Source organism: Parus major, chromosome 15 (assembly GCF_001522545.3).
Source record: "Parus major isolate Abel chromosome 15, Parus_major1.1, whole genome shotgun sequence".
NCBI classification, from domain to species: Eukaryota; Metazoa; Chordata; class Aves; order Passeriformes; family Paridae; genus Parus; species Parus major.
The window spans coordinates 2,294,779-2,317,839 of NC_031784.1; the positions used below are offsets into that span (position 1 = coordinate 2,294,779).

The following is a 23,061-nucleotide window of genomic DNA, read 5'->3' on the forward strand; positions in this document are numbered from 1 at the left end:
TGATTGTTGAGGTTTGAAATGGAGAGACGAGGCGGGGGGGATGGGGGTGTTTGATTTATGGTGCTGGAGCGGCTCCGAAAGCCGCCGTGAGACGGAGCCCTCCCGCCCTTCCCCGGGGTCGCGGTGCTGTTGAAGGGATCTTTAAAGAGGTGAAGGTCTGGAAACAAAAAGTCGCGCATGGGACAGGATTACGCAGCCGATTCTGGCCCAACCCGGAAGTTTATGTCGGGAACACGTGTTGGTGGGAAGGTGGCGGGGCAGGAGCCGCCGACCCCCCCCAGTCTCTCCCGTCGCCTCCCCCGGGGGCTTCCCCGCCCGGTCGAGCCCTTCGGGGCCCCGCTGCTCCCGGGGAGCCGAACCGCGGCGACAGACACGGCCTCAAAGTCCAGGGACGCTTAACGAGCGCACCTCAAACAGAGGTTGCTAGGGTGAGTAATAGTTTAACGTAGAAATGCCCCTACAGTCTGATGGGGAAGAGGCCTTTTGGGTTTTTGTTCTGGGTTTTTTTTAGGTTGTTTCTTTATTATTTTTAGCTGACCAGGTTCCATACTGAATTTGAGAGTATAAATTAGATCTCTTGTACTTTCTTTCAGGTCCTCGTAGGCTGGTTGTATGTGTTTGATACCTGTTAAAGATGAGGCAAATTTTGTAAATGCTTAAAGAAACCAAACCTTTAATTGATCTCTTAGGTAACTCCAGAGTAAGTTAAAAAAAAAAAAAATCAGTGTGATCAATCACACAGTGTAAAGTTAGACATTAACTCAGTAGTAGACTGTTTGGCTTTAGACTACCAATATTGTGTCTGGATTAAAATTATTTAAAAACATATATTAATGTTTTTTAAGCTGCCCTCCCCCAATATTGAAAATCTGTAGTTGATGTTGTAAAGCAAGAATTGAAATTGTGTAACAGCATGACATTTGAATTGGTATTCTGTATCTGCCTCACAGCCATGAAATGTTATATTTGTATGCAATCTTAATATTTAGAAATGAAATGTGGGCAGTTTGTCTTTTTGTCCAGACTACTCCTTTGGTTTCAAAACTGACTGAGAATTACTCTAAAAGCCATTGAAGCAGGTCATGGATATAGGTAATGGTGCTTTGAGACACACCTGGAACTGGCTCCCAGGCTGAAACTAAAGGTCCTGGTGCTCACACGCTGCTCTTATTTCTTTGAGTTTTTATTTCTTAAAAACTTTAACTACTGGCCAAATTACCAGCTCCAGCCTTTTAGTCTGAAAGCTGATTTCATGCCAAATTATTGCATTGATAATTCTTTTAATATTTTCAAAACTTGTGAATTTCACATTTGCAGACTGTGTAACATGACAGTTGTAAATTTCTTAGAACAGTCATTAAAAAGCATTGAGGTGGAGCTGCACCCCACAGCACCCTGAAGTGTTCCTCGTGTCCTTGAAAGCTTTGATGTTTGAGTGGTAACCAGCCTTGGAAAAATGGGAATGATTTTTCCAGGATTGGCATTGAGTTATGATTTTTGTGAGAACACCTTTGTACGTGTGAATGCCAAATTAACTGCTACTCTTGAGGTTAAGGCATGGAAGGATGAGCGAGTTCATTAATTAGGGTTTTGCTCTTTGATTGGAGGGTGACTTGGAGAGGACCAGAAGGGGTTGGGTTGGTTGAAGTTTTTTTTTACTGTTACCCAGGTTGCATTCTGGAGGCAAAAGCTGGGAAATGAGCAGAACCCACGTGGAAATCCAGAGAATCCTGTTGGGTGGGACGGGGCTCAGCAGCCTTTCCACCTCTGCTGCGAGAGGCTGCAAAGGGAGATGAGAAATTTTCAGGTCAATAATAACTCCTGGTTTAGATAGGCAGAGAATTTGCAGGGCAAAGCTGTCTTGTCTGTACAACTCCAGTATTTGTGTGATATTATAAATGGCTTCCAGTACAGTTCAGGTGACAGGTATTCCTCAAAAAGGCAGTGGGATAAACCTTCCCAGTAAAAGAACAAAAGTTGCTGGATGCTGTTTGTGTCCCAGCCAAGCATTAACACCCAGGTCTGCAGTTGGGTGCACCACAGAGCCCAGGTGTCTGAGGGACTTGGGAATAGCAGTGCCTGGTTGGTTGTGATGTTTGGTTTGGACCAACTTATGATACTGTAATTGATTATGGTTTTTAAATAAGCACTTTAGGCATGCAGTGTTACAATGTGTAACTCACAGACCTAGAAATCAAAAGGCTTTTCATTGTTTGGGATTCTACCATTATCTTTCTCAGGGGAAACAGAGCAGGTTGCTCGACATGTGTTTTAGAATCTTTTTTCTTCTTTTTTTTTGTTTTGTTTCTTTGTACCAAAGCTAAAATGGAAGGAGAGAGTGAGCCAGGTTGGCATGGATACATGACATGATATGAAACATGGCATTCTGGTTTTGTATCTTTAAATCAGGAATTATTTACATAATGTGCAGTGATCACAAAACCGTGTCTTTATCAAAGTTTTAAGCTATATTCTTCATCACGAGAGCACCTTACAGAATTGTTTGATATGATTTGGTAGCCCTTGAAATAGCAGCAGTTTGTTTTTTCTCAATACAAAGAAAGTAATTAAGATATTACTGCTGTCAAAATTTTATAAATACATTTTTTTAGTTTTATTTAATAGGCTGATTCTTGCTCAGTGACATTGGACTACCTCACTAAACATAGACAATCTTATCTGCAAGATTCTACATGCTCAAAACAGTTCTTTGAGTGATGAAATGCTCAGGGAACAGCTTGTAATATTCACAACTTTTTAATAAGTATTTTCTTTCAGAGAGTTTGAAGATGTGGCAAACAGGTCCTTATATAGTATTGCCAAGGCTGAGCTGCAGAGCTTGATAAAGTCACTTTCACTTGTGTTAACTGAGGAGCCTCCTACCTTGCAAGATTATGGAGCTGGTTCAGCCTGATAATGTTTTAAGCTTAACCAACGTGTGCTACAGAAAATAAACTTAAGTTATCACAATACATCTTCTCCTGTATTTTTTTTCTTCCTCATTTAATTTCCTTGCTAAATTAAAATGGGGAGGATAGGCAGCATTGGTGCTTGGAAGTTGCACAAAGCCTAAAATTGGTCCTTAGTATTCAGTGACTTCTAGTGTAAAAATTCTAGAAGTTCAGAATTCCTTTTGTTTCGAACAATGCAGCTTTGTTCCTACTGTACAGAAACAAAATAAGTGAAACTAGTCAAACTTTCATTGTCCAAACTGACAGACAAACAATTGCTGTTGTTTCACGGAGCTTTTTGCTGGGTTGTGAGCAACCATGAATTTTTAAGACTTAAAATTTGGGGTATCAGGAGAGAGGTGCAGCTGGGGGGTTTCTTACATGAAAACAGCCCCATTAGAAAGGGATGCTTCTAAACTGGAGATATTTCCTCTGAAATTGTAGGAATTGCTTTGCTAGTTTCTACCACCAGTCATCTACTGAAAACTTTAAAATAAGTAACTAAAGCATTACTTCTATGAATTGGGTTTTTTTTTCTGAACTCTGAAATTTCTAAGGTATCTGCAATCATGTTTTTAAAGATTAAATATGTAGAAGTCAGTGGAATCATGGATATGTTAAACTGGACTTGAAACAGATGTGATGGGTTGTGACACCATCATAGGGTGGCTGGGGAAGATGTGTTTTTGTGGTTCTGGTGTTGGGTTTTTCTTCTAGCTCTGGTTTTGCTTTGAGTCTCAACTTCATAGAAAGGCTTTTCCTTCCTATATTGTGAGAGCAGACTAGAAGTTCTTGAGTATTTTCATTTTCTTTTAGTTCTCTTAAGTGAAAATCCCTGAACTTCAGCCTTATTGTGCCTCTATTCAGTCCACTCCCTTAACTTTCAACCAAGTATTAGTCATATCTTTGTTTAGTGGTAGGTGATCACAACTCCATACAGACTAAAGAATGACTTAACTGATGTTTTTTTTCCACTTTACATTTAGACATTTTAGTTTATTTGTCCTTTGAGCAAAGGTGTTGGCCTGTGTGGAAGTGTGCTTGTGCCTCTTTCCCAAGTCGATACTGTGGAGTTACAATTTTAAAGTGTTTTGGAGCTGTTTTGATGGGGTGATCTGTGTTAATTCTCCTTCTATAAAGAAATTAATCTTCAGTAGCTGCTCTGAAGTTCTGAACACCAAAAGTACTGATAAGCAAAAATTTCATCTGGAGACTTAAACCTTCCTCCCCTCACCTGTTTCTAGTTGATAACAATGCTTCAAGCTTCTAAACTTAGATGTGATGGTCACTGTTAAGATTTTAGTCTGATGAAAATTAACAATTTATCCTACCTAATTAATGTGTGTATGTAGTCCCCTTTTTTGAGAGAGAAAACACAATCTTTCTGGAATGAAAGTAAAACTAAGAGTCAGTTCTTACCACTTTAGTTGACCCATTCAGGATTCTGGGAAACAGGCTGATGGGTGGTGACATCCTTTAATGGTGCTGCTATATCAATTAAATCTGGTAGATGACTTAATGCTTCTTAATATTTTCTGTATCTCACAACAACAAAGCAGACCGTTCTTCCAATTGATTCAGTCAGCTCAAATGTCTTTAAGAAAGAAAAGTCTGGTTCTGACAAGCAAGTACTGTTTCATGGGGCTATGTGTGGTCAGTAGCAGTCTCACCAATTGTTTGTTGCTTTGATATTGTTTGGAACATCTTTAAGTCTTTAATGACTTAAAATGTATCTTCCCCTTGTGGTGCCACCATCTCGATATGAATCCACAGCCAAAAGGTTTCTCCCTTGCTATTGCACAGACTAAAACTGGGAAGAGTAAGAACTAAGTGCCTGAGGCTTAGCTTATTACAAGAATTACCTGTTCTGCTAAATGTGCTGAGGAATATGTGTGACCAGCCAGCTGAATGTGGCTTAGCTGTGCATGTAGAAGGGATGAGCAAGGGAATGCTGTTTTGGAGTCTCGTGAATGAACATCTGAAATGCCAACAAATAATTTTGTCCTCTTACCTGCTTTAGAGTAGGTGTTTGGCTTCACTGAGTTTCAGTGTTTTGTTCCCAGTGGGTGTTGAGGGGTGTGGAAGGCAAGTCAAATTAAGATTTGCTTGAGGTGTATTTTAGACTGTATAAGCAACAGCTCAAGTTCAGTGAAATAATTTCATTTTTATCTTAATACTAGGGCAGATGGGTTTCCTTCTTAAGCAAGTGAAATGTGTTATCTTCTCTCTTCATCTTTAAATATGGAGTATTTGGCTTTTTAATAAGTTTATATATGGACTAGAATAGCTTTTTGAAATTAGTTTTGCTTGTCCTACACATAAAGGAGTCTGTGACCTGATGTTAGTGTCCTATTTAATAAGCAGTTACATACTATAATAGTGGCACATTTGTTCTCTCCATATGCAAAACAAAATTTCTCCAGTGAATGAATATAACCTAATGTAAGGGCAAGCAAGAAATTAAAGCTTTCCTTATAAGCTCTTTATCACTAACTTGTTACAAGATAAAGTAAATGAGTTTTAATTGTGTTTCTCCCTTGCAGTTCCTTCACCGACAAAGACAGATCATTAGCATAACATGGTCTCACCATTTCTGCTCTTGGTGTTTCTTGTAATGCTTGAAAATGTAGTGCCTCAAAGACTAGAAAAGGTGTCTTGAGTTTATGGGTATGATAGCATTTTATGTAGTAAACTATTTAATTCTCACTGCTTTTAAATGTGGTAGGTATGTTGAAAAGTCTACAAATAAACAAAAGAAAAGAGCAAATCTAAAAAGTGAAACAGTGTGTACAAGAGACTGCACCATGAATGCCCTTGGATCCAGGAAATGGAGTTGTGTGTGGGCAAAAAGTAAACCAGAATTAAATGTACTTGTATTTACAGTTTAATTTCTTTTTTTTTTTAGAGATGGTGGAGCCAGGACAAGATCTGTTGCTTGCTGCTTTGAGTGAGAGTGGAATCAGTCCAAATGATCTCTTTGATATTGACTCTCCAGACGTGGTTCTTGCAAATCCAGCACCAACTCCAGCTGTTCAGCAGGTTAAAACAAGAACATAGGGGTTTGTTAGAGAACTTGGGTTTGCTGTGATGGAGGGGTTAAAGGGGGTGATTTCCATAGCAAATGGTTGAAGCATGTGGAATTTTCTTAAGTTTCTTGCTTTATAGTACTGAGATCAGAAAATGTCTTGAGAATTAATTTTAAACTTCTATTAAAAAAGCAATCTGAAACACTTGAGGTCAGCACAAACAGAAATACGCTTAATTCTGGATATGACATAGGGACATAATGTCAGGTATCCATGGAGAGCTCTCATGTCATTGGGGTCTAGCTGCTCTACAATAAAATGCGTAAGAAATGTAATGAAATACCATGTTTAAGCTCCATGATGGCCTTCACTCTGCCAGAGTGTAGCCACTTCAGACACAGGCTGAGAACAAAAGCCTTAAGGTTTTATCCCTGCTGACTTGTTTGCTTTCTTTCCTCTGCAGTCAGTACCACTTAGTGCATTAGAACTGGGCCTGGAGACTGAGGCTGCAGCTGCTGTGAAACAAGAACCAGAGACTGTGTCTACTCCAGCCTTATTAAATGTTCGGGTAAGAACTGGTCCTCCAGGATTTAGATGGGGAAGGGGCTTAACTTGGGCTGGGCACCAGGTGCCCACTAATCTGCTTTATCACTCCTCTACCTCAGTTGCACAAAGGCTAAAAAACGATGGTGAAAAGCTCCTGGGTTGAGATAAGGACAGGACAATCAGCAATTTGTCACGGGCAAACCAGACTCAACTCGAGGAAATTAATTCGTTGCCAGTTAACAATGGAGAAGGAAAATGAGAAATAAGATCAAATCTAAAAATACCTTCTCCCCACTTCTTTCTTTGTCCTGGGCTCAACTTCACTCCTGGCATCCATAGTCCTCCGAGGGCTGCAAGGAAGTCCCTGCTCCAGCACCTGGGGCACCTCCTCCTCTTCTTTCACTGACCTTGGTGTCTGCAGTTTTCTCAGATACTCTCACTCCTCCATCCAGCTGCTGACTGTGTAACAGTTTTTGCCTGTTGTTAAACGAATACCTTCTCACAGGCACTGCCAGTGACACTGACTGCCTGAGCCTTGGCTTGTGGTGGGTTGGACTGGCTTTATCAGATATGGGAGAAACTGTAGTGGTCATATCTTGGACCTGGGTGATCAATTTTTTAATTTTATTTATTTCCTTTTCCATAAAATCTCAAAAGTAACTTTCTGAAATATATACAATGTAGTGAGAGATACTTTTTGCTCAGAGTGTTGCAGCCCAAGATAATTACTCTGGCATATTCAGCATGTTATTTGAAGACATTTCTTACTACAAAGTAAAAAACTCTTCTAAAAACTGTGTGCTAAATGAAGTCTCATAAAGTTTGCTCTTTCTTTTTGATTGTTTTCTAAAAATTTCCCTGCTTCTTTGTTGCCAGCAACCACCATCCACCACAACCTTTGTGCTGAATCAAATAAATCAGCTTCCAACTCTGGGGACAACAATAGTGGTGACAAAAACGACGCCTGTCACGACCTCGAGGCAGACGATCACTGTAGCAAAGATCATCCAGACCAGCACAACCACTCGGCCCTCGGTGGCAGCACCAGCAGTTCGCAATGCCTTGACCACTGCACCTTCCAAGGACCAGATTCAGCTGAAAGATCTGCTCAAGAACAATAGTCTTAATGAACTCATGAAATTGAAGCCACCTCCTAATATTGCCCAACCAGTAGCAACAGCAGCAAGTGAGTTTTCTTTGTAATTACAGTGTTTTAGACAAATAGTGAAATAATGAAGGTCTTTGCACATCATGGATTTTCATTGATTAGTACAATATCCTGGTAAAATGAAGTGGTTCAGGGAACCTGATAAATTTCATTCTAACTGTAGTAGTGTTAGAATTCAGGGTGAAGTAGTATGAAATAAGAGTTTAAAAAATTAAACTCTTGATTTACTGCATGGAATGAGGAAAATGACAGATTGCAGCGGGAAAGTTGTTAAAACTAGTGAACATTACTGAAGTCTATTAGCTATATTACTGAAGTCTCCACCAGTTCCTGTTCTAGTGTGTAATTGGAACTACAACAAACTAGTACTTTTTTCTATTTAGCATCTTCCAAACTAGATTTGTAGCACATAAGGTGTTTGTGTGAAGTGTCTCCTGCAAAAGGAAGGTCTGTTCCTTTGTTTCATTGGAGGCATCAGATCTATGTTTAAGAAATTAAGTCCTAAAAACTTGCTGTTTATTTTCATGTTACTTCTGAAATGTTGCAGTAAGTTAAATATCACAAGTACTTTGTTACACTCCAAATCTTCATTTTGTTATTCCTTCCATAATATTTCCTTGTATGTTATTTCTGAGGTGGTTAACTTGTATAAGGAAAAATTTCACACACTTGCATGTGTGTGAAACTAACTCTTTCAAGGTGTTCTGATTTTTGCATGAGGTTAAGATCAGGCTAGTTCAGTTTAAAAATATCTCTATTACTGCATTTTTTTTCCTGAAAGATACACAGGCATTTTCTGTATTTCTGTTATTTTCATTGTCTCTGAAACAAGCTTTGCTGATTTTATAGGTGTGGTTGGCATAACCTATTTTTCTGTATGCAGAGAGAGAGTGCAATGCAGGAGCTGTCTGTTGGAACTGAAACAAAAGCAGAATGTCCCTCCTTGTGTCATTGCTTTCTCTTAGGGAGTGGTTGCCCAAACCCAAGTTGGGACATGAACTGAAGTTGGGGCAAGGAGTGAAGGAAGTGAGGAAGAGGAGGGGAGAAAGCAGAAGGGGATAAGTCAGTCCTATTAAACCAAATGAAAACTCAGAGAATTACAGAATAGATGACACCAACACACAGCAACTCTTAGGGTGACACAGCTGCAGAAAACAGTTGATTCTGTAGCTTCTGTATAAAGTGAAAAGGATACCTGCATTCCTAATCTTATTTGTGTTCCTGTGTCTCTGGATCTTTCCTTGTGTTTATTTAAAAAAAGGGCAAATGCTTGTAGAAAAGAGAAGCTCCTGAAAGGAAAATGGTATTTTCATGTCATTCAGGCAGCAGGAGTTCTAGATGGGAAAATATTAAGAAGTTAAATTATGCAATGTCTTTGAGGAAAACATTTATTTCTGCAAGTGCCCTAATTGTTTTTAGGGGCAATTATGCTAAGTTTATTACATGCATTGATATGATGGAAGCTTGACAGCTGCTTTCAGTATTTGCACCCATCCTTATGCAAATTATTTTAGTTGTGTACTGAGCCCTATTCTAGTTCCTTGCAAATGTGACTGAAGACAGGAAGGTTAATAAATTGCCTTCTTAAAGGATCCTATTACAAATTTGTTCTTGAAGCATCATTGTGCTCCTAGATACTTTAAACTTCTCTTCCAGCTCATTAATAGAGCAGCATGTTTATCTGAGTTAATGTTTGGAGGAAATTCTGTAAAACACAGCTTTTGTTTTGCAGCTGACCTAAGCAATGGTGCAGTGAAGAAGGAGGCTTCCACAAAAGAGGTAGCAAGAATATGGATAAATGACATTAAAATGAGAAGTTTTTCACCTACTGTGGTAAGTGGCACAAATGATTCATTTGCCAAACCAGTGTGTTGCCAGCCATAAACAGTTGTGACCACTTTCAGGAGTTACTCATACTTGTGTGTGGTGGAACTGTCAAGTGCATCTGTTTGTTCAAAAGGTCAGTTGCTCCACAAGATGAAACTTGGTTAGATGAGTGAAGTTAACAGCTGTGCAGAGCAGACTTAGATAGTAAATGACAATTTCAAGAAATTACTGTCCTTAGCAGAAGCTGGTGTGGCTCTGATTAAAGGTGATAAGCATAGCATTTCCTCTGGGTTAAAACATTTTCTTCTAAAGTCACTAGCAACAAGGAAACTGAAATACTTCCCCCTAGCATGGCTGTCCTTCTGGGCAGCTGAAGATGTAAATTGAGTATCATTCAATTTTCTAAATGTAATAAAATTACATTCTGCTGCTGTAAACACTTGAGTTTTGGCATCTTCACTGATAACAAGATTCAGGCTGGTGTTTGGGAAGAACTGTGCTCCTCAGTGACTGCCATACAGAAGGGGTTTTTCAGATCACTTCTTTAGTATTAAACATTAGCAGCTGTGGAAGATGTTTGATTTTTTTCATCTATAGAGTGCTTTACAAATATTTATATATTTACATTGGTCAGGGTCACAGTAAATGGGTAACTCAGGTTTCAGAGAGTACTGGACAGAACTGACTATTTAACTATAAAGTTGTGAAATGATGTCATGAATGTGGAACTGCAAGAGACTGTGGGGGGAGAGTACTTGAACATTAGGGCTGTCATGTGGTCAAGGCAATTTTCTTTAAGTCATAGTCTGGTTTTAAAATGCTGTAAGAAGAATGTCTTTTTAATTCTGCTTATGTGAGTTTGGAGTACTTGATCTCCTTGCAAAGAAGAGGAAGTTCCCTGATTTCGTGTCTTTAGAGGGTTGTTTAGAGTGTAAGAAATCTACATTTGTGTGTAGTTTCCCCAGCAATTCACTTGTTTGTCCCTTACATGTGTTAAAACATTGAAGTGCAAGTTTGTCCTCATTTCCTTTCTCATGTTAATTTCCAGGAGATGGAATATTAACAATGTGCTGTTTGACTAACACAGGTATTTCTCTATTCTAGAAAGTGCCAGCAGTAAAAGAAGAGGAGGAACCCGAGGAAGAAGATGAAGAAGAAATGGGCCATGCAGAGACCTATGCTGAATATATGCCAATAAAATGTATGACCTGATCTTGTGTTACATCAAAAAGCTGAATGCTTTAAGAGTTAATTTATTTATTCTTGTGTAATTACTAACACGGAAAATAGATCCTATCTGAAGTTAACAGGACCTGATTATGATGTGGGTTTTCCTAGGAAATTTGTTTTTGTAGTGGTTAGGTAAGTAGATTTTTTAAGTAGAAGAGGAATTCTTCAGTATAATACTAAGCAGTATTTGTTTCACAGATATGATTAATGAACCAAAATCGTTACAATTTTTTTTTTTTACCTCTGTTATGATGCCTTGTGCTTCAGCAGAGGAAATTTCTTAAAGGAATTCAGTGCTCACTGCTACACTTAGGAATTCAGTTTGAGTCCTTTGGTGTGAAATCACCCTAAGTACATTCTTCCTGCATTGTTCCTGGCTGACTACTTAGAACTGGCTCTTGGTTGTTTTTTGAGTGAATCTTTTACTGCTGTTAATTGCCATTTCCTCTTTTTTCTATTTCTTTGTTGTACCCATTGACAAATTGACAACAACCTGTTATCTTGTTTGTTAAATACAGTGACCTGCAGTAAAAGCAAGGCAAAAAATTTGCAGTGAGTTTGTAGCTAAGTGGTTAATTTTTATTGTTACTGATGAGATCTGTCAGCAATTAAACGATGTCTGTTCTAAATCTTTTCTCCTCCCATTCTGCTTAAAAATGGCACTATATAAATAGTGAGAAGAATGTTGCTTTTGTGATTCTGGCATCCTGAGGCTGCTTCTGGCCTTTTTGGGAAGACAAGGTTCAAACTGGTTTTTCTCAAGCAAGTCAAGTACACAGATACTTTCATTTTCTGTAAAGTGAATATTATCTAATCTCATAAAAATTGTGGGAAGGTGGTGAGAAGATAAAGTTAAGATTGTAGTTATAAATTCAGATTAATATGTTCCTTCATATGCAATGCAGTTTAACACCTGACAGATTGTTGCAATGAAACATACTTATTGTTGAGTTCAGCCTTTGCAATCACAATTTTTGTTTGGGTAAACATAATAACTTGTGCTGCAGCAACAGAACCCGGTCTTTTGTTTTCATCTTCTGCCTTCCTTCCCTTTCTTTTTCCACCAGTAAAAATTGGTCTACGTCATCCTGACCCAGTAGTGGAAACCAGCTCATTATCCAGTGTGACTCCTCCTGATGTGTGGTACCAGACATCAATATCAGAGGAAACCATTGACAGTGGCTGGTTGTCAGCTTTGCAGCTCGAAGCAATCACTTATGCAGCCCAGGTATGCCAGACATCAGCACAGCTTAGAAGCTAACAGAGAATTTAAGAAGAAAAACTACAATCTGACAAGTGCAGCTATGTCAGTTTTACAAGGAGATAAAATAATAATAGCTTAAAGGTTTGAGTTGCATTAGAAGATGGCAGGTGAGCTTCAGCTCAGATAAATGGGAGGTAATACACCTAGGAAAACTTCCTTTAAACCACTTCCATGATGCTGATCTCTTATCTGTCTTAGAACATGTTAGTCATTTTTATTTCTCTGAAATAATGGCTGCAGTGGCAGCAGGCTGAGAAAGCCAGCCCTGTTAGACATCCTTGGGCAGGGAATTGGGAATAGGACTGGGTGTTATTTTGCTGCTGGGTTAAACTTCAGTGTGCCCACCCCAGATGTGCATGCAGTGCTCTGACTGCTGGGGAGAGAGACAGTGGAGTTAGAGGACAGCTAAAATGGTCACAGGAGGGAAGAGTTGCCTCATAAAAATGAGACTGACACAGCTGGGACACCTGGGGCTGGAGAGGAGAGAAAGGAATGGGAATGAAATCAGGGTTAAGATAATTGAGAAGTGAGTGGTATCACAAAACCAAGAGCAAAGCAGAACTTCGTGATGCTGACAGTAGATTGGTTTAAAATGGGTAGATTCAGAATAATGCATTGGCTGTGGATGTCTGGGTTTTGCTGCTACAAAAGGCTGTACAGATGATTATCAGTGGGTTAGGAAAAGGCACAAAATATTGGACAGATGTTTAGAGCAGTTCTGGGTGTTGAGGAAAGAAAGGGGATCACACAATGCAGTTATGGTGCTGTGCTCTCCCTAAATAAAATGCCTCTTCCTGCTTCCAGGAGTTTGCTTGGACCACTGGTCTTCTCCAATAGGATGTTTCTTATGTTTGCTCTTTTCTGACAATCCCCTGTGATGTGTTCTGGAGAATGAGTACAAGTATTTTGTTCTTTCTCCTACAGCAACATGAAACATTCCTGCCCAATGGAGACAGAGCTGGATTCTTGATAGGTGATGGTGCTGGTGTAGGAAAAGGAAGGACCATAGCTGGAATAATCTATGAAAATTACTTGTTAGGCAGAAAAAGAGCAGTCTGGTAAGTGTCAGGATTTGTTAGAGCAGACACTCCAGTGACTCTATGACTTAAATTCAGGGTCATCTGTCTTCTGACAAATGTTCAAGCAACCGCCTTTTGAGCTGCTGTAACTGACAGAATGTGTTTTGTTTTGTGTCTCCAGGTTTAGCGTGTCAAATGATCTGAAATACGATGCTGAAAGAGATTTGAGAGATATTGGAGCAAAAAACATATTGGTCCATTCATTAAACAAGGTGTGGAAACTTTTTACTATGTACAGTTGAGGCAAACCTTTAGGTACGCTTGTGTGACGAGTTGTGCATGTTGACTGTTTAAGAGCAAGAATGTACTAATTTCAATAAATTTGCTGTCTAGGTCTTGTTTGACAGACCTAAATCTTACAAAGAACCACACAGAGCTTTAAGTTAATCATGTAAATAGGCCCCTTGTAGGATTAAGTCTTAAGCATGTGTGTTTGGTTTTTTTTAAAATTACACTTCAAGCCACTACTGACACTACTAGTAGAGTGTTTTCTAGAAGTTGAAATATTCTTTAAATCTTTAAGGCTTTGTAGCATTTGAATTTTTTCCTTTCTATCTTTCAGTGCACATTTAATATGTGATGCATTTTATGTGTAATACTTGAATAATAGACTTGCTCAGTGATTTATTAAAGCAGCAGTGGTGTGTGCAGTTATTTTTGGAGACACTGCCTCTGCTCTGGATTAGCTGCTTAAATTGTAAAGTGTAATTACTGGTTGAATTCATTGAACTTAAAAGTTTGGTTTAAGTTGGTATTTTTGCTTGGTGAATTCTTAATTTCTAAAATAAGGCTTTAGAAATCATCATTTATGGTAGCAGCTGTAAGTACACTTGAGGCATTGGCTCTTAAAGGGATACATTGAAACTAAAATCTCAATTGTATTTATACTATGGAAACCATGTAGCTAAAGAATGTGGCTGCTAAGCTTTTGAAGCCTCAGATTTAGTCTTCCTTAAGTCTTATGTTTAAGTAAGGCCTAGTAAAAACCCCTTAACCACATTGCCATCAGCTGTGCCCTGATCATCATGTGGGGTTATGGGTGGCTCCAAGTGTTCACACCTGAAGACCACCAGCATCCCTTAATCATCTGTTAGGTGGGATTGAGGAGGGGTCTCTCTTGATTAATTTCTGTAATTTCTATTTATTACAGTTCAAGTATGGGAAGATTTCTTCCAAACATAATGGAAGTGTGAAGAAAGGTGTCATCTTTGCTACCTATTCTTCTCTTATTGGGGAAAGTCAGTCTGGTGGTAAATACAAAACCAGATTAAAGCAGCTTCTTCACTGGTGTGGTGAAGACTTTGATGGAGTTGTATCCTTTTTCTGGAGTTCTTTTGATTATAACCAAATTGCTATTTAAACTTATATCTTCAAAGTTTTTTAGGTATTCTTTATTTGTTATGGCAATATCAAAATCTATAAAATTAAACTATTATCCTTAAGGACCTAAAGTTTACACTGCTATTTTTTACAGACTTATTTAAATAATATATTTGAAGTATCACTGGTATTTTCAAAAACTCGAGTGTTGGTAATTTTGTTCTTAAATACTTGCTATTTAAATATTTTTCCAAGGGTTTTAGTTAAAATGACTAGTGTCTTGAGTTTACAATTTCTACCTACCCCCTATTGTAAGTAGTAGATTTTCTTGCCTTCTGTTCTAGCTCCTCATTCTATAAATTACTGGGACAAAGCTTTTCCTTAATTAGGGTTCAGATCGTTTTTGACGAGTGTCACAAAGCAAAGAATCTGTGTCCTGTTGGTTCATCAAAACCAACAAAAACAGGTCTGGCTGTACTGGAACTTCAAAATAAACTTCCAAAAGCCAGGGTTGTTTATGCCAGTGCCACAGGTATGTCCTGCTGGGTTTGTATTAAATGTCTCTGGATGGTTTTGCTGGCACTGGTACAGATTTATGTTTCTCTTTTTAGGTGCATCTGAGCCAAGAAACATGGCATATATGAACCGTCTTGGAATATGGGGTGAAGGAACTCCGTTTAGGGAATTCAGTGATTTTATTCAGGCTGTTGAAAGAAGGTAAAATTTCAAAGGCCTACAGCAAGAATGCAGAGGGTTGTGACTAACTGTGCTTCCAAGTTCCTTGCCTTCACTCTCTAGTCCTTTGCAAACATGTCCTGTCACACTAAGAACTCTGGCTTCTAAATCCAGCAGAAATGTAATTTATCATAAGTGGTGAAAAATAAGATGTTTCCTTTGTTCACAGAAAATTTTGAGAGCTTTAAAAGCTTTCTGGGAAAAGAGGCCTCTCAAAAATGTGGGTGTTAGGAAAGCAAAATACTTTGCTGCTCTCCATGAAAACACCCTGTATTATAGTGAGTATGCTCAGTGTAGTTAATGGCTCACTATTTGTAGAAGGCCTCTAATGTTTATGCATTCATTTTAGGCAATTTAACAGGAGGAAATCTTGTGCTTACTGGCATAAGAACCCAGTTCAGGGAAATTCTTTGTGCTGTTGCAAGGTACTTGGTGTTTCAGAACATACTAATAATACTAAAGGTCAGTTGAAAACGCCGCTGCTGCATTCTGTGGTGGGTGAGCATCTTGCTTTGCCTACTCAAAAATAATTTTGAACACTTCAGAATGCCACAATAGGGCTTAGGATGCATCTTGTTTACTACCTACATGATGTATGGTTTTTCTGGACTCTGCAAGTTAGCCTCACTTCATTACTGAGTGCATATAAAATAAGCAATAATGATTTAGAGCCCCAAGCCTATGAGTAGCAGTCAGCTGTTTTGCAGGTGACTTCTGTGCTCTCCAGGTGTGTTGGTGTTGAAGAGAACTGAAGTTACTTTACTAATTAAATAATTTTCATATCAGCATAAATCTGAATAACTTAAAATGGTCTGTATTATTTTAAATCATCAGCAGTTTATAAAATTATAAAGCAAGAATTTGCTAATATGTGGATCAAACATTGTTATCCAGTTACAATTTATAAATTACTGTCTCCTAATCCATCCTAGGTCATTTGGGAAAAAAGTAACTGAGTTTTACCTCTTGGGATACACTTAATATTTACAAGGCAGGGATGCAGTTTTCTATAAAGACTAAATTTCAAATTATTTCTAAAACATATTCCTTCACATTCGTAAGCTGCTTTTTTCTAAAGTACTTGGGGTTGTGTTTAGATGCATTTTTTAAACAAATCCTTGTTCTTGAAAATTCTAATACGAACTTAAATTGTTCCTTTATTTTAGAGGTGTTGGTGCCATGGAAATAGTTGCTATGGATATGAAGCTGAGAGGAATGTACATAGCCAGACAGTTGAGTTTTTCAGGTGTAACTTTCAAAATCGACGAAGTTCTGCTCTCACAGGAATATGTTAAAATGTACAATAAATCTGTCAAACTGGTAAGAACCCCTTTGAAAATTTGCTTTCTCTGTTGAGCTCTGAGAGGCTGAAGTTGGTTGAGATTTGAATGCTCTTTTTCTCGTTTAGTGGGTCAGTGCTCGAGAGAGGTTTCAGCAAGCGGCCGATCTCATCGATGCAGAGCAGCGCATGAAAAAGTCCATGTGGGGTCAGTTCTGGTCAGCTCACCAGAGGTTTTTCAAGTACCTTTGCATAGCCTCAAAGGTGAAGAGGGTGGTGCAGCTGGCTCGGGAAGAAATCAAGAATGGCAAAGTAAGATGATGAAGGTTTATTTTTAAACATTTGTCTGAAATGTAAAGCTATTTCTTTTTTACATAATACAAATATTTTCAGCCATTGTAGGAGCATGCTTTTTGTACTTTGTGGTATCTAATGAGCAGAAGTTCAGGCAAAATAAACTTACATCTCAGTCATACTGGCAGTGTTTGCTATTCATTTGTCTTTCAGTGCGTTGTCATTGGCCTGCAGTCGACAGGAGAAGCAAGAACATTGGAAGCTTTGGAGGAAGGTGGTGGAGAACTGAATGACTTTGTTTCTACAGCAAAGTAAGACTGGATTTTAAAATTGTTCTTTACAAAACAAACCTTCATCCAGCTTTGTGTGTGTGTAGTTGTTTGTCCTTCTGTGTGTCAAACTGCACCAGTGCACAGAAGGTTGGGAATCCTTTAGTGCTGATGTTCTTTACTGAAGCTGCCTATACCTAAAATCTGGCAGCACTGCTCAGGTGAGGCAGTGGTTAGCTCCTGGTTCTCCTGGCATTCCAAACTAATGTTTTCAGGTGTGAGCAGCTTGTACTGTTTCCCTCAAACTGGGGGAACAGGGAGACCTGCCAAGTGTGTGCTGCATTTACACCAGAGCAAGTTACAGACCATGACTTCCCTCTTTGATCAGATGACTCAGAGCCAATCCCAAGGCTGCCTTGTTGAAGATCTTAATTTATTAACTTAATCTTTTATTTAAATTGAGCAATTAAAAAATGGCACTAGCAATGCCACTTGTTACCAAGAATAAATTTAGCAAGTTATAACTGTGTTGTAAAAGTAACATCTGCTTTTAAGAAGGGGACAAATACAGTAATGTGGGTGATCAGAGAGTGCCCAACTGCACTCACAAGGAGCCATTCTTCAGAGAAGTCAAGCAAGCTGTTAAATGTTACAGGTTTGTACTTTAAATAAATGCAAATTCCACTGAGCAACCATTTTTTTGTTATACAGAGGAGTATTCCAGTCTCTTATTGAAAAGCACTTTCCAGCTCCAGACAGGAAGAAGCTGTTTAGCTTGTTGGGAATTGACCTGACTGCTCAAAGTAATAACAATTCACCTCGAGACAGCCCTTGCAAGGAGAACAAAGTAAAGAAACGAAAAGGTAATGCTTAGGTTCCTACACTAACACCACAGTGAAAATGGCAACTTCAGAGCTGCCTAAGAGTGAACTTTGTGGGGGGGGAAAAGGGAATATCTGTACAGTAATCCATGAAAAAAAATGTGTTGTAGGTCTCTTAAGGCTGTTGTTAGAGATTGCCATTACTGGGTGTTATATTGCTGCTGAAGTAATATGACCTGTAGATTTTAGTTAATTTTCCTCAAAATTTGTTTGATCTATTATGGAACCATATCCCAAAATGTCTTAACTGTGTCAGACCACTTCCTGATGTAGTCACTGCAGTTATTTTCTTTGTCTTGAGACTCAATAAAGAGAAGCCTAATACCATCCCCTTCCCAAACTGATTATCTTAAAACTAGGTGAACATAAAAAACTTGGAAGATAAGGTTGCCTTAAGATTTAGGTTCTTTTAAGTAGTTCTGTTTTTAAAAATTTGAATATTTTTCTAGTTTGTATGGTAAAACAGGCCTCAAAATGTGTAGACTACAAGGGTTTGAAATAACTTCTTTTTCTTCTGGAATTAGGTGAAGAAATAAGCAGAGAAGCCAAAAAAGCCCGCAAAACAGGTGGCCTTGCAGGTAGCAGCTCTGATGAGAGTGAGAGTGAGTCTGATGCTTCAGACAATGAAGAAAGTGACAATGAGAGCTCCAAATTTTTGAGTTCTGGAGATGATGATGACTTCAACCCATTCAGAGATGAATCCAGTGAAGATGATGAAGACGGTAAGACAGTCTGTTTCATCAAGCAAACAGCTGTATTTGCAGAGAGTAAACAGAAAGTCTTCCCAAGCATTTCAGTGAGCCACAGATAAGTGTTCACTAAGCATGTAGTTCCAGTGAGACTGCAATTAGTAGAATGTGAAACTTCAATTAGATTTTTGTACACTGGAATTCAGACTTCTGTAAGTCACTTTATGCAGTAGGAATGTATTTGTTTCAAAGGGATGGATGGCTGCTTAGTAAATGTTTGAAACTTTTATTTAACTTCAGATCCCTGGTTGATTAGAAAAGAGCATAAAAAAAATAAAGAAAAGAAAAAGAAGAAAAGCATAGACCCAGATTCTATTCAAAGTGCCTTACTAGCCTCTGGTCTGGGATCCAAACGACCCAGCTGTTTCACTTCCACTGTTGGAACCACCACTTCTAGTACCAACACGTCTGGTAAGAACAACTTTCTTTGATGTTGATTCATTTCCTAGCAGTTAGGCAATAAAATTCTAAATCTCAAAGAGTCTTTCTTAACTTTCAGCAAACAGTAACACAAACAGCAGCTTTGTAACGAGTCAGGATGCTGTTGAAAGGGCCCAACAAATGAAAAAAGAACTGCTGGATAAACTGGAAAAGCTGGCTGAAGATCTTCCACCTAATACACTGGATGAGCTTATAGATGAACTGGGTGGTCCTGAAAATGTTGCAGAGGTAGGCTGGTGTTCACATATAGGGGAAAAATGTATGTTTTTAGAGTTGTTTATCAATTTAAGACAGTGATCTCAGGAATGAGAACACAGGTTACCCTGCTGATGCCTCTGAATGAGAGAGCAACTCAAAGGTTGTGTTAGAGTACAGGGGGAGCTCTGAGTGGGTGAACACGTTATTTCTGAGATTTGATAGTTCCTAGCTGGGTAAATCACACCAGTTTCTCTTTAGGCTTTGCTGTGGTCTGTTCCTCTAACTGGCTGTAGTTAATTTGCTGCTGGTGTGTATTAACAGACAGGAGCTTTAGTTCATCCTCCAAGGCAGTGGAGATTAAGAGCCTTTATGTGTTAATGAAAAGCCTGATTAATTAATCTCTCAATAACTTCAGAAACATGTCTTTAAGCTACCCGTCTCTATCAAGTAGCAGCATCAGTGTGATTTAAAAGACCCTGTTAAAATTAGTGGCAGCCTAAGCTGTCTGTTTAGTTTATTTTCTTAGTGCTGCTGGTAAATCCCTTATGAACAGTAATATAATACATAATTTCTACATAGATTTCCTCTGTCATGTTCCACATAGCAGATAATGGCATCAGCCAAAAAATAACCCAGGTTTTGTAATGTAGTTTTGCAGTTGGCGTAAATTACTGCATTTTAATGTGGGTACATCAAATTTAATGTGGGATAAGTAATATTGCTTGGAGCTTTTGGTGCTGGGCTGGTTTTGGTATTGGCACACTGAGCTTGTGTTCCCTTCCAAAGATGACAGGCCGCAAAGGCAGAGTGGTGAGCAATGATGATGGCAGCATCTCGTACGAGTCAAGGTCTGAACTCGATGTGCCCGTTGAAATCCTGAACATCACAGAAAAGCAGAGGTTCATGGATGGAGATAAGGTAATCCTTAGAGAGACTGTAGACAAATGTGCTAGATGCCATAGTAACTCTAAGCTTTTCACCAGTGACTTGCAGGTACTGTAAGTAGTGGTTAAGAAACACTTTCAGTTCACTGCTGTTTTGTTTTTCAAATCAGTGTGTTCAGCAGTGCAGTGTTTTACAGTCAGGCTGTAGTTTGGGTAACCTCAGAGGCCTGTGCTCAGTGTGCAGCCATGTGCCATACTGAGAGCTGGCACCTTTAAGCTGGTTTTGTAAAACAATACATATTTAAAAGGCAGATTGGTGATTCAGATCTTTGATTCATTGATCTGGGTCACTGTGCACCTCCCCTTCCAAGAGGAAATAATTAAATTGGGAAATGGGGAAGACCACTGTATGAAAACTTGGAGTGAGGGGTGAAGGGAAAAGGTGGGGCCTGTTAACCTTAATAAGGATTGAGAAGTAACACTGGGAGGAGTGGTGGCTTCTGCCCTTTATGTTGCACTCTGAAAGAAAATCCTGACCTCAATAATGGTAGAATTGCATCTGATGAAAGGAGGGAGGGGAAAGCCCTTGCCAGTGGCTCACTTGGGCCGTGCTGCCACAAGAGGGCAAATGGAGTAAATGTCACTGTCCATGGAATTGTGTGGTCCCTTGTGACACTTGAGGGTAAAGATTTGGGTTCCTGTAAGTGGCTCATGCATAGTCCAAACATTTACATTCTTTCAAGGCAAATGCATTCAGGCACTGGAATGGCAGGATCTTCTTCCTTGTACAACATTAGCAGCAACATTTTGTCTTTTCTTTGGTTTGCTATTGAAGAAAGTCTGTGTCCCTCCCCTTTTCCTTCTGAAGTACAGTGTCAGGGAGACCTGCCCTCTGGGATGGCAAGTCTTTGTTTGCACAGGGAGTTATTGTTGAAAAGTAAAGCAAAACTCCCTGCTTTCACTCAGAAAAATTCATTAGCATTTCTAACACTGATACAGAAAGCCACACCTTGCTGCCCTTCCTCTGCCTTGTGAGTAACAGTGAAACCATTCCAGACCCATGTTTGGTAATAGTTGTAAAACGAGATTTTATTTAATTTTTTTTTTTTAAACTGAAGCTTTTTCTTGGATTTATTGCTAACTAAGGGTTCTTTTCTCAATCAAAGAACATTGCCATCATCTCAGAAGCTGCCAGCTCTGGTATCTCACTGCAAGCAGACCGCAGGGCCAAGAACCAGAGGCGGAGGGTTCACATGACCCTGGAGCTGCCGTGGAGCGCAGACAGAGCAATCCAGCAGTTTGGTAAATCACTCACTGTGTGTCCTTACCCAGCAGACTCAGGAATAACTGAACTTACTGCTAACATGGAAAATCAGATTGACTAGGCCACCTCCTAAGGACCCCTCCAGTCTCTTGTAGCCATGAACAGGAATAGCTTTGTCTGTGGTCACAGCTGATCATCTTGAAAGCTTTGAAAGAAATCTCGCAAATAAACCTAGGCTGCAGCTTTAGAGTTTCTTTCATGTATGAAGTGTCTTTATAGAAGTTGTTACAACTTTCAGAGTATCTCTGTTCTACCTTCTGTTTGCTGTATTAGAGCAGAAACTAATTTTAACTTCTACCTTTTTTCGTTGTTCTTCACAGTTCATATTTTATTAGAAATATTCAGTGAAATAGAATTTATCTAATATACATGCTTCTATTTAATTATCCAGGAAGAACTCATAGATCCAACCAAGTGACTGCTCCAGAGTATGTGTTCCTCATCTCTGAACTGGCAGGAGAGCAAAGATTTGCATCTATAGTTGCTAAAAGACTGGAGAGTTTGGTAAGATGTTTTAAGAGGTCTGATCCTTCCTTTGAGAAAGTGTAACTTAGATTTTCTCTTTCTTAAAAGTTGTCTTTAACAACAATGATGTGTCTTAACAGGGAGCCCTCACCCACGGGGACAGACGGGCCACAGAAACTCGAGATCTCAGCAGATTCAATTTTGACAACAAGGTAACAATTCTGTTTCTGTTGGAGAATTCATGCTGTGGTGTTTTTTCCACAAATGACCTGTTGAGGAAGGTTCCTCTCCATCCCTAACTTTTAACTGTACAATTTTCTGATGGAAGGCCTCTTTCTGTAACCCATAATTCTGTTTGTGAAGCCATGTGGAACACACGTGTGTAAATCACTTTTCTGCTCTTGCAAACAATCAGTTTTAAGTAAATGGTGTGTGTCCTTTAAGCCACAATGAAAGATTAATTTGGCAGTTCTAATTAAAAATGAAGACTGGGCTGTTTTCTGTTATAAACTACACTTCATAAACATGATAAACAATTCCATCACTATTGCACAGAAAGCTTTCCTTGTGAATTATAAATCCCTGTTAAACCATGTGTGCCTGGGGCTGAGGCACAAACACTGAATGGCATTGACAGAGCTTTTTTCTTACACAGTATGGCAGAAATGCTCTGGAGATTGTTATGAAATCCATTGTGAACTTGGACTCCCCAATGGTCTCACCTCCTCCTGATTTTCCTGGAGATTTCTTCAAAGGTAAGATGATGCACTGACTGCAAAAGCTACCTTTTGATCCTTCTCCAGTATGCAGAAAATGGAAATACTGTTAGAGCTGTAAAACATTGTTACAATTTAAAATACTCAGCTGAGACAGAAGGGAGTAAAGGCCCAGTGAGAGTCTTTGCACATCGCTTGAATGTTGACATTCACACATGAAATCAGATCTGTGAACTCTCAGTGTAAGCAATGTTCTGGGTCTGTTTGGCCAGTGTATTATAAACAGATTTTTGTCTTCATTTTCTTCTTACCTGTTGGAGCTGTTCTCATGCATGGTGCCATTGGTGCTTTCCCCTGCCTGTGCTTCCTGCAGGGACAGAAGGCAAAGCTGTATCCTGCTTATTGATGTATTAGG

At 39.1% G+C, this 23,061-nt stretch overlaps 1 protein-coding gene across 5 annotated transcripts in view; it reads left to right on the forward strand.

The window, feature by feature from the left end:
• The first annotated feature begins 122 nt into the window (after positions 1 to 122).
• SBNO1 (strawberry notch homolog 1) overlaps positions 123 to 23,061 on the forward strand; it is a 30,607-nt gene continuing 7,668 nt past the window's right edge. Inside the window, exons 1-24 of one of the 5 annotated variants that reach the window (XR_004499639.1) lie at positions 123 to 428; positions 5,857 to 5,990; positions 6,441 to 6,545; positions 7,400 to 7,709; positions 9,424 to 9,524; positions 10,623 to 10,719; positions 11,816 to 11,976; positions 12,937 to 13,070; positions 13,213 to 13,303; positions 14,242 to 14,403; positions 14,808 to 14,943; positions 15,023 to 15,128; positions 16,313 to 16,466; positions 16,555 to 16,737; positions 16,933 to 17,030; positions 17,700 to 17,851; positions 18,394 to 18,591; positions 18,859 to 19,029; positions 19,118 to 19,287; positions 20,044 to 20,175; positions 21,308 to 21,443; positions 21,857 to 21,969; positions 22,071 to 22,142; positions 22,586 to 22,685. Coding sequence is in view for 4 of the 5 variants with exons in the window: in XM_015644055.3 (XP_015499541.1) it covers positions 5,859 to 5,990; positions 6,441 to 6,545; positions 7,400 to 7,709; positions 9,424 to 9,524; positions 10,623 to 10,719; positions 11,816 to 11,976; positions 12,937 to 13,070; positions 13,213 to 13,303; positions 14,242 to 14,403; positions 14,808 to 14,943; positions 15,023 to 15,128; positions 16,313 to 16,466; positions 16,555 to 16,737; positions 16,933 to 17,030; positions 17,700 to 17,851; positions 18,394 to 18,591; positions 18,859 to 19,029; positions 19,118 to 19,287; positions 20,044 to 20,175; positions 21,308 to 21,443; positions 21,857 to 21,969; positions 22,071 to 22,142; positions 22,586 to 22,685 (3,214 nt within the window). In the remaining variant the exon portion in view is untranslated. Of the gene's footprint in view, positions 429 to 5,856; positions 5,991 to 6,438; positions 6,546 to 6,642; positions 7,069 to 7,399; positions 7,710 to 9,423; positions 9,525 to 10,622; positions 10,720 to 11,815; positions 11,977 to 12,936; positions 13,071 to 13,212; positions 13,304 to 14,241; positions 14,404 to 14,807; positions 14,944 to 15,022; positions 15,129 to 16,312; positions 16,467 to 16,554; positions 16,738 to 16,932; positions 17,031 to 17,699; positions 17,852 to 18,393; positions 18,592 to 18,858; positions 19,030 to 19,117; positions 19,288 to 20,043; positions 20,176 to 21,307; positions 21,444 to 21,856; positions 21,970 to 22,070; positions 22,143 to 22,585; positions 22,686 to 23,061 lie in introns of those variants that run through there. The other 4 variants (XM_015644055.3, XM_033518298.1, XM_033518299.1 and 1 more) reach the window with 4 other exon arrangements.